The sequence below is a fragment of the Lineus longissimus genome, chromosome 9, assembly GCF_910592395.1.
Source record: "Lineus longissimus chromosome 9, tnLinLong1.2, whole genome shotgun sequence".
Lineage (NCBI taxonomy): Eukaryota > Metazoa > Nemertea > Pilidiophora > Heteronemertea > Lineidae > Lineus > Lineus longissimus.
Genome location: NC_088316.1, coordinates 995238 through 1006632, shown reverse-complemented (window position 1 = coordinate 1006632; position 11395 = coordinate 995238). Strand labels below are relative to the sequence as shown.

The window sequence follows — 11395 nt, the reverse complement described above, 5'->3', positions numbered from 1 at the left end:
ACAATTACATAGGTTCTAACAAGAATGGGACTGTACATGACGAACGGCAACTGCCACTTGATGGCCTTACACCAGGGGAGGAGTGATGCACATGCAGAAGAGGAGAGGAAGAGGTTAGTAAAGGGGGCGCTACCATCTACATGCACCACCGCCAATAAGCAAAAAAATTTTAACTGGTTAACATTAAGGTGTACAACATGCTTCTTGCTGATGAAGTGCCAACGTATTACAAGGGTTATCTGCAACTGACCAAATAAGACCAGTTGTTGCATATGTTAACACCAGGCGATTTTCCCCAAAGTCAAGATAAGGCTTTTGATGGACCAAACCCCACGTCTACGACCCTCCAATGAGGTCTGCAAGCTGGTACTATTAGCACCAGGTGATAAGAATTTCCAAACAAATATTATCCTACAACTCACATTTCATCATCAGAAATTCTCTTGTTAGAGTCTGGTGAGCACTATAGTCCCAAATCTACCTGTTAGCTTGACATTGCAAAATATAACACTATACAAAAGTGTCCGCGGGCAATAATTGCATAATTTGAGAACACATTACGGTTTAAATGTTATTGGTGAAGTTAGGCTATGACAATTATTACACAAATTCCTGGTGGTTAACTTAATAATTCAATATACTATGTCAATGTAATTAAGCTTTTTGAAGCGTGTCTGGAACACATTGACCAATTACAAGTAAAATAGGCCTTTTGTATCCTTTTGTACAGGCACACCTCAGCTGGCTTCAGACATTGACACAGTATGTATAATCAGAAGAGGCAACATTTACAATGATGGCATTGATCAGCAAGGAGCATTTAGCAACTAGATAAACTGCTAACCTCTTTGTTCATAAAGCACAGTAACTCAGTTGGAGTTTGGAAGCTGGAGTTTGGCAAGTGTTTCATTTAACTCTTGCTCATTTCCAGAAAAATATGCAGCCATCGATTTTTGGAACAGGACAAGTTGCCTGTGCATGACTTTGACCTGATAAAGAGACAAAGACAGAAACTGGTGACATGAGGCGAAAAAAACAAGATCGTCCGGTGGAATCGGCAACAACCGCTCCGAGGGTCTCCCACCTCAGCGAGTCAAGGCCAGCAACCTCTCCAAGTAAATTAAGCCTCAGTCTCTGAAACAAGGCCCTTGACCCTTGTAATGACCATACATCCGACTTACAGCTTCCTCACTGTGGCGAAACTATGCCAGGACATCCAAGGACTCTAACTGATGTTGAATCTCAGTCAAACTCTAAAGACAGAGATTCAACATGATTTGAAAGCCGAAACACAACTCCTATAGTGTCCTGGCATAGCCTCGCCAAAGAAGAAAGCTGTAAGTCGGATGTTTGTTTCATATACGGGCCTTGTCAAGGAGTGGCCTTCGGTCCGAGGCTGGATTCACTGAGACACAGAGAGGTAGGAGATTCTCGGAGAAGTTGTCACTGATTCCACAGGGTGAAACTTCAGCACTAATATAAATCTTCTGGATGGCTTTCAGTACCCTAGTTCTTTTCTGGCCTCTGAAACCAACAGAATCCTTGCAGAGCAAAGATCAGTCCCAGCTCAGGTACCAACACAGCAATTCTTAAGGAAACACATCATCACTAGTCAGTAAATTTCGACTTGTATTCATCAACACATCCACACTTTTAGAGTTTTAGCCCCCCCCCCCCCAGTTCTTTGAATTGGAACATTACTCCTGCCTTTTAGTTAGCACCTTCAAACACGTTCTTGAAATTGAGTGGAAGATTGATAGAACCCACAAATTATCAGCATGGTTGAAGTCGTTCTTAGTTTGTTGAGTTAGGACACAGATTAAGGCTTCCTCTCCTACTGTGTCAAGACAGTTCCATTAACTTTTTTTCTTGATTCTAAGAGGGACAGGGCCTAACACAGACTTCAATGGTATACACTGTCCTAACAATAACACTTTCTATTCAATGAATAACCCGAGGTATATGAGGACAACATTTCACTGGAATAAGAGTATTGACTGACAGAAACAAAATTCATAATGAGTGAAAAGTTTGCATGGCTATTGGAGGTCAAATTCTTGTACCAAAGTTACCCTTTCCTGACCATTCTGACCACTCTGCAGGTGCAGTATATCTCAACAGTTTTCAGGTAGGCCATGTTTTCAATTATGAAGTTGGCTGCATAGAAATTGGAAATGAGCCAGACAAGCAGAGGAATTAGAACCAGCAACCATGCTTCCAATCCAAAAAATAACCAATGGTAATCCATGGATTATGATTTCGGGATGATGCATGTGGATTCTTCCATGATGGGTATGAGTTCCAAAAGCCGAAGTTACCGATATTTTAAAATAATAAATTTCTCAGATCTTGGTAGAGCAACTGTAAAACTGGGAGCACCATGCAGTCACAGGCAAATGAAAATACCAAATTCAATAATCAATGATCAATTTTAAACTCAAAACCGACAGAAGGTTGAAGGGTGGCTGTACAATGCCTCTGCTATGTGCAAGAGGCCTATGTAAAACAGACGCACCAAAACCGGCTAAATAGCGTCTAGGTAAGTATATTTTTGTATGTTGTGTGTATCAATTAATTTGGGACGTTTTGATCATATGATTCTGGTATCTTCACGCACCTGTGAATTACTCCAAGTGACCCCAAAACGGTGCCCAGTCCTGGCAGTCACAGAACAACGACAATCTAGTTAACTGGGGCTGCGCAGAATTCAGTTTTGCTATTTCCACTTTCTACGTCTAAGGAAGGATATTTTGACCAGGGTGTCATGTTGATGGCAGAGGAAGAATACTTTCCCACGCCCTGATAGACCATACCATCCAAATAAACTGTCTCATTCATCCAATGAATAGGAAAGGCATCTCTGTTGATGATATCAGTAGGACTAGGAGGAGGGCCAGGGGCAAGGAATCTATATCTGATCGACACGCTTGTTCTGAATAACAAGAAGGCTTCATCCAAGGCAGCATACCTAGGAATTCTAACAAGTTTCTGGCGGAAAAACTTCAAGACATGAAACTTGTATTGTAATCTGGATTTTTTTACCATGTTGCTATTCTTATGTGACAGTAATGATATTCCTGTAGGCTATTTTAACGTCAGTTTTGGTAACGCATGTGCATAGCGGAAATTTTGGACTTGGCATTTTCCTGAGCCGAACCAGCTCAATCACAACAAACTGCTTCATTCATGCACACATACTTTACGTAAGTTGAAAGGGTAGATGAAGTTGGAATGGTAGGTGAGCCAACTGAGAAGTCAAAATGTCGTAATTTTTCAAATTGCACTTTTTGTAAGTGCGGATGTGTGACTGACTCTCACCTAGGAAAGCCTACAAGAAATCATTCATGGTCACGTAAGAATAGCCACAGGGATTATTTAACATTGCTGCCACATTTAAGCGCGAGTATAGACAGGTAGTGTGTGCTGTGACGAGTGAGAGGAACTGATACTAAGCAGGGTGCAATAGATGACACTCATCGATGCTATTAGAAGATATCAAACATCTAGGTGCAAACATTTTTGAATTTGAGGAAATGTTGTCTTTGTGAGTGGTTGAAATAGTCACAGTGCTACTAGATTTCAGGGTGTCTGCTTGTTTTTCAGACCCTCCCAGGAGTTGAGCTGGTACTGGAATGTTCAGCCTATGGCCAGGGTCGTAATTGTCAAAGCAATCTCGACAAACCTGAGGCTCGGAAAGCACGACATGAAATTGTCATCATGGACAGGTGATGCTTTTAGGATTAGGAATGCAGGCTTATCAAAACATTCTGCACACCAGGAGGTTGTTAGATTCAGGGCCACAAAACTTGTGCCTTATTTCTAAGGAATGATCTGACAAAGACATGGGATTAGGACAAGCAACAAGACTCGGAGCATAAGACTGTTAACCATTTCACTGCAGTAGATTTTGGGTTATTTTTGCAAACTGTTAGTCTTAAGTATAAGTATGATGCATTGAAATGTCCTCTTAGGAGGTGGTGTACAAACCTTGTTTTCTTCCAGGAATTTCAATTTGATGGAAACGTCGCCACGGAGACGATCAAACTTCTCCTTGTGTTTCTGGAATTGGACATTTGCCTCGGCGGCCCTTGCTTGGGTCGTTGGATCCTTTGGTCCCAGCTGGAGGGCTTCCAGGTCAGCGCGGTAAGCATCATACTCAATTCTGGAGATGAGAGGACATCAATGAGGCCAACATGTATTTAGCTGATCCAGCACCGGTTCCAGGTTTGGGTTCAATTCCTGACAGATTATTTTTGGACATTACTTCTTTTCTCCACTTTAGCTGTGAGTGTGATGTGAGGGTTTGTTGCCTGCCACTTTCACTTTTGCATGAAAATTTCAACTCGAGTTCATGATTAACTTAGAAAATTCCAGCAGCAGAACTGGAATTTTCTCTACGACCACTGGGACTAGTGACCCCATCTTCCACAAGACAAGGAGAGTCTCATCACGTTTCTCAATTGGAAGAGCCTTCTACTTGCCCTGGTACAAGCAACAGAAACTGAGCACAGGAATCTCCATCATCAAATTGGCCTGCCCTAAGTCACAAGCATTCTGTCTATCATGGGTTTGCCAACAACTATTGCATCATGAGTTGCTAAAACTATTGGATCACAAGTTGCTTACCTCGCTGTTTCATACGATTTGATCGTTGTCAATGTATCCTCCATGGTCTTGTTACATAATGTGTTGACACCAGACGTAAAGAAATTCATTGCCCCTGAAATCAATAATGCATGGATTATAGCATAAAACAAATAGCTGACTTCTATAGTAACTCTTTCTGCTGCGCTCAAGAAGTTGGGTTCTCACTAAATGATATCAAATGAATCTACAGACATAGCCTGGTCAATCCTACCAACCCACTTACCTAATAAAGTTTCTCCATTTTTACATAACGATCGCTGCGTGTCGGCATTGTAACAGAACTCCTCCTGCAGCTCCGGTGACTTCTGCGCCAAATCTGAGAACGCGTCGCCCAACAGCCGCTGCGTCTGAACCACGTGATAAAAATGACTAGTTAAAGCTCGAGCGAGGCGCAAGATGTTGGCGTACTTGCGCTGCGTGTCTCGTAAGACTTCGATCTGCGACTCGAGCTCGAGATCCACAGTCCTTGAAGCTTTCCCTAATCTTTCCGATATTAATTGCCGCGTACACTTGTACGTGTTCATACTCCAATTCTTGATACCTTCCAGTTTTGAGGCGTTGAATCCTGAGAAGTCAGGTTTCTTTGGTCGATTGCCTTCTCCGTTTCGCTGAGGACTCGTCAATGGAACATTCGTCGTGGCTGCAAACAACAAGTTGTGATGAATTACAAGTCGCTGACAATAGTCGATTTTCTCCATAATCTGAGATGCTTTGACAAGTCAGCTTTTTGCCACCACAAGCTCAGGAGGGCCACTCTCAACAATATATGTAGAGGATCCTTGTACCCTGAATTTCTAATAAGTAATAGGCCCCCTCCAACGGGTTTAAAAATCTGAACCCCCATGATTTTCATCCCCACTTACTATTACTGCAATACATTCACTAACACAACCCCTTAGACAGGTTCTTATGTTATGTACCACCAAGTTTGGGGAAATATATGACTTGAGTTTGCTGTCTGAGCAATGGAGAGTTCATGGCAGTGGTGAGGTTCACTCCTGGGCTTATTGAGGGGCTTGACTGGTCCAACTACCCTGCACGGGTTATGCTTTGTCAACCAAAATGAACCCATCCCATCACGCACAAGGATGCTCTACACATGTCATCAAAAGTTACTGCCCACGGACTGCAATAGGCAAACCGCAGACATTATGTGGTCTCACAAAACATGAGGATCAAAAGCAATTCTAAAAGTCCAAAGCAAGTTTTGGCACAGCAACTTAGAAACTAACATCACCACTCTTAAGAATCAGTGAGTGAGTGACATATATTACAGGGCTGAAATTTCTCTGCAGCAATTCACACCAAAGCTCCTTGTTCGCGGGGCCTTATGCCCTAATCTGAAGCAAATTTGTCTAAAGAGTGCTGCAGTGCAGAGATTTAAGCCCTATTTCTACAACAATTGGACAACATTTTGACAGCAGTATTTTCTTCGGGGGGGGGTACGAGTTTGTTCCTTGACAAGAGTATCCGTTGAGACTGATTGCCTAATGCACAAGATAGACTAATGCAATTATCCCTACCTTTACTGGAGAATGCAAGTGCGGTCAAGATTATGAGTGGGGGACGGGGAAATACTTTAGCTGTCATTGACATACATGTAGACGCAGGATATGGCAACCTGTATTGCGTCTGCTTATGCAGGGTCGAGTCAAAAAAGAGTAGGGGTTTAACTGAGGTAAACTAATCTATGAACTGAAAGACATTCAACTCAGAATCAAGGTGATAATATTGACCTTGTTGTTGACCTTTTGCTGTCCAATTATCTGCTTCAAGCAACCAAGATTTGAAAAGAGAAAAAGAGAAAGACATAAATGTCAATACATACACCTAAGCATGCAAACATGCACCAAGCCAAAAAGTTCTATTCCTGTGTTAGAGGGCAGTGTGTACAAGCATACCATGCTATACACTCAAGGTAAAGTGTTAAAACTGATCATATACTTTGTTATGCACGGTATTTCTAATCACTTTTGGTGTGATATCAGCTATACACCGGCCGCATCTAAAATATGTACTCGTTCACCGTTATCAACAAAGGCCGTAGATTGGACTGGTCTTTCTGTCTATAAAGCAGGGTATGCTTGCGACACACTTGTCAACAATGGTGGGAATCACCTGATGGCTATGACAAGAGGAGTGCCTTGCTTTTATGTTCTGGTAAAGTGACAGTGCATGAGAACACTGCACTGTCATGTCTGTGTAAGTCAACACAACGAAATGCTGAGGCAAGACACTATTCTGTCAATGTCATGACCTTACATCATCACACATCCAAATCCCAATAACCCCAAACGTAACCTGCCACCAATTATGACCCAACACACACCGTTCACACTAACCACCTGTAACCTTCATCGTGTAACCTTCATCTTAGATTATTCTTAACCTGCCCAGTACCCAATTACATGAACGTTTTGCCCACATGCCCATCACTCTCCGATTATCTTCTTGACATACTCACCAGAGACTATTTTATTTCTCAACGCTCTCAAAGCTAAACAGAAAATCATTCATAATAGTTTTTGTCCAAATACAGTCGAACCTCCCTCCCAGCAGACAACTCTCTATTTAAGGACATATCTGACAATTGCTGACAACTGTTTTTGCGAAGGCAGAACATGTAGGGGAGAGGAAAACATAATACTAGTACCATTACCACCTTAAGTCACCTGTGGTGAATATTCATAAATAAATAGGGAGGGGAGGGGAGGACAGTAGTGCCATTACCACCATCAGTCACCTCTCAATATCATGGAAAACTAAACCAGGTCGCTCACCAGTCGATCTTGACCAAATTGTGCCTATGGTAGGAACAGACATTTCATTATTTTTCAAAGTGCTTTCAAGAATCACAGACAAGCTACTGTTGCCTAACCTGTTATCAATGAGGTAAAACTTTCTGAAACAGTGCGACTCAGACCAATTATTAAGTACTGAATGTCACGAATATAACTACGCGTACACTGGTTCCTGGACCATCAGACGTTTTTCATTATTTCGTCAGAACATTTATATTGTATGGTAGGCCTATTGAGAATCATGAATGGATGTGAATCAAGTGAAGTGTTAGGCAAAGCACACCTACACTGTATGCTCTGGACACAACAACCACACAACAGCTGTGTCAGAACTTATGCTGTGCTCGACGTATGCAGCCATGTGACTAAAAGCACTCACTTTATACATACATGGATCAGGCAATACCCCATTAATGTCTCTGAATCAGCAGATCTCAATACAGACTGAATATAGTGTTTGTGGAACACTGCCTTGAAAAAACACTGAAATCAGGTCATTTCATGTGCAAAATTGATTATTTGACATCGCAAAAGGTAGCATGCAGAGACCACAATAGAATTTAAGAAGTTACTCTATACACGCTTCACTTTTTGGCACAGCAGAACTGTAGTTGGACAAATACCCACCAGGTGGCACAGTGTAGGACCTCGGTATCGTAGACTTCGGCAAGTTGGTCGGTATCCGTGCAGATTCTGTTTCATGCGGGTTACCATCCTGGATGCCAGAGCTATTATTGTCGAGGATCGGACCGTCTTTCAACATGTCTTTGAGGTCTTGCTCAAATGTATCGTCATCATCATTCGCGCCGTTGGCAGCGGGGACTGGTCTCGATACGTCTGTCATGGTTATCGAGATCTATGGGAGACCTGCAAATACATGATCGGGGGAAAAACTTAGGTTTGAAAATATTCGAAAAATGTTCCAATTCCAACTCTTCTGTCACCACCAAGGTCCATCATATTATTTCTCAGAGCCAGACAAAGACTACATATTTTGACAGCAGAGGACTGCAGACCCAAGTCTGTACAATTCGGAGCATACAACAGTAGGCCTTTTGGCGCTCTAGGTAGGGTCTCAAGACTTTATGACCGGCTGCCCCTTGGGAATCAGTATGCTCAGGTCCTGTGGCTCTCCAGCGGTCTCGATAAACATGCAAGATACAGGGTAGGGAAAACATTGGACATCGTTGTTTCCCAACGGTACATCTCATTGAAGGAATCTTCCAAGCATGGTACTCGTTGAGGCTATTCCTAAAGGTACTATTCAACCTGTCCTTCTTCAGTCTGTCAGAGTGTACCACTGAGGTTAAGAGTCGAACATCATCAGCCCTCTTCGGTTGATTTATCGAGGCTTGCCCGAGTGATTTCTTCTGGTTCTTGGCTGGAATGTCACAGCGCTCGAAGTGCGTTTCGGCAGTGAGTCTTGTATCACCACAGCTTTAGCACAATACGGGGTACTAGACACAAACACTAGATGTAATTTTATCCTTTGGCAAAGATTGAAAGATAGAGGAGGGGTGGAGGTGGCACGTCCCTCTTAACTGAGAAATCTCTGAAACTCACAACAAATTTTGGGAAATTGACATTAAAACATCCCCAGTTGCCCCCTCTATCTAAGACTTCAGAATTCGCCCATTCTTCAGCCTACGGTAGAAGTCTCCAAGGGAATTCTAACAGAACCTTAACCAAAACTAGTCATTTTTTTCGATTAGGAATTTCTCCGCACAAAGCTTTGAGAATAGATAAGGATAAATAGACTGCAAATAATCTTAGAATGATATGTTCAACTTGCAAACTGGATTCATCCAGGCTGAATAATCAGCACAGTTATCAATAAATCTGTAATAAGACTAATCCTCGTAAAATTCATTATAAGCCGTCATTCTTCTGCCTGTTGGACAAGTAATCCTATTCCTATTTTGTGGTATGAACTGGGCTGCCAGTGTTACACATTTCAGACATATTCGATAAGTGATTGACTCTACTCCATCAGTGTGGCTGAGTTCCATGCCGGCCAGAGCAGTCCCAGTTCCCGCCGCCGATGTTTATCAATATCAAACAACCTGTGGAACATTGTTGCACATTGTAGATCATGATTCCCATCATCAGCATGAGACGGAGTCCACAGATGTCAGATTCAGAATCAGGTTACTTATGCTCTGGATGGGAGGGCATTGTCTGACTACCATGACTCATTTTATTAGATGCGAGCAGACTAAAGAATGGCTGTCCTAATGTAGGGTATTGTCTGCTATAAATTATTCATATCGCGTCAACTGGGACTGCTGTGGTGGATATGGAGAAAGAGTGAAGTCAATCAAGTAACGAAAGTGAAATGTACGACTGTGAACAATAAAACCTGACTAATTAGTAATTTAGAACCTAGATGCGACCTGAAACTGCAGATTGGCTACTCGTCGGGTACAACCATCATGGAAGCCGAGTCCCAACTCCACTGGCTGCCGGTTAAGTCTCGTCTATTCTCATCAAAGTTCTGCTGCATTGCCAGTACAATGTTGTTCATGATGCGCCACCTTGATACCCACAGCTTCCATCTCCGTAAATCTTCTCGCCATAAAAGGTCATCTGCTATGAACACCTCAAGCTACAACTAAGGCGAATGAAGGCCTCTATAAGGAGTGACGTTATTCAGCAAGTGATCAATTTCTTTGGAACCAGCTGCCTCTTACTTCATTGTTTATTCAAAACCTACTTGAGTTAAAACTTCCTATAAGTCACCAACAAGAAATTTTTTAAATGGCAAATCGTCAAGCCGATTTCATTCTCCTATCTAGTGTTGAAATGAACTGAAGGTGAGAGTACAGTATTAGAGGTGATAATTGATTGGAAATGAGGTAGTTGGCAACCTTCAGTAGCGGCAGGTGAGGGCAATGAAAGCTTCACGAGGCAGGTGTAACAAGACCAGGGCATTGGCACTTTACCAGAGAAGTAACAAGTAACAAGCCAAGTCAACATTTCCACAAGGTTTTTTTATGAACCTATAAAATCAATTCTTCATTACATTCATTTCAGCAACGCTCATACTTGTACAGGTCATCCATCATGGCACGTGATGACGTCATGTGAAGCCACTCCATACTAATAAGTGGACACCACATAAACTCCCCCCCCCCCCCCCCCCCGTTCTGTCCACGCAGATGGTCACCTGATAAGCCCACACCACTGCAACAACACTATACAACATGAAGCAACGTCATGATGATAATCCCAGCCCGGTTTTCTCCTGATAAGCAAATGAAACGAATCCAGCTGATCACTAGCCACATCTTCCATGCAGCAATAATAGAAATATCAGTCATGATCTTTTCAGCATCATGGGTAACACTGATTTCAATCCATGGCAGGTAATCACATGAAATCTGTACAGCAGACAGCATAGGTTTTAATTGCGAATCAATAGAGGAAAACACAGGTGTTGTGTGTGCCTTCAGGAAAGATCACTTGAAGCCCAGTCATGCCAGTAGCAGGTAATAATGGATAGTCAATATCCCAGTGAAGCAGAATCTATAGGAAGAGCGTGGTCAACAATCACACCATAGAACTAAAAGCATCACACACGTAACAAAACAGTTTTCAGGCTTTGATTTTGTAAACAAGAATATGTGACCCGCTCTACCAAAACTACGCGCTTGTCGCATCTGAACTCAACAGGTTGATACGGACTTGTTGTTCATTTCCCTATTGTAGACCTTTTGTGAAATCTATTACAAACTGATTTGGTCACATTTCACAAAAGGTCTACAAGAGGGAAATGAACAACAAGTCCGTATCAACCTGTCAAGTTCAGATGCGACAAGCGCCTAGTTTTGGTAGAGCGGGTCACATATGTCAGAATGGAATCCACCAAACATAGTTTCTGGGCCAGATGAGACTTTCAATTCATCAAACTTCAAATAGTCGCGAATCCGGGGGGGGGGGGGGGCACA

At 42.4% G+C, this 11395-nt stretch overlaps 1 protein-coding gene across 7 annotated transcripts in view; it reads right to left on the bottom strand.

Annotated features, from left to right (window-relative positions):
• LOC135493090 (arfaptin-2-like) overlaps positions 1 to 11395 on the bottom strand; it is a 30415-nt gene that overhangs the window by 7069 nt on the left and 11951 nt on the right. The window contains exons 2-8 of one of the 7 annotated variants that reach the window (XM_064779955.1): positions 8076 to 8315; positions 7428 to 7451; positions 7112 to 7144; positions 4871 to 5287; positions 4627 to 4720; positions 3988 to 4162; positions 845 to 989 (exon numbers count right to left, since the gene is read on the bottom strand). In XM_064779955.1, the coding sequence (XP_064636025.1) occupies positions 870 to 989; positions 3988 to 4162; positions 4627 to 4720; positions 4871 to 5287; positions 7112 to 7144; positions 7428 to 7451; positions 8076 to 8292 (1080 nt within the window). In that variant the 5' untranslated portion in view covers positions 8293 to 8315 and the 3' untranslated portion in view covers positions 845 to 869. Of the gene's footprint in view, positions 1 to 844; positions 990 to 3987; positions 4163 to 4626; positions 4721 to 4870; positions 5288 to 6383; positions 6414 to 7111; positions 7145 to 7427; positions 7452 to 8075; positions 8316 to 11395 lie in introns of all 7 variants that reach the window. The other 6 variants (XM_064779950.1, XM_064779951.1, XM_064779952.1 and 3 more) reach the window with 6 other exon arrangements.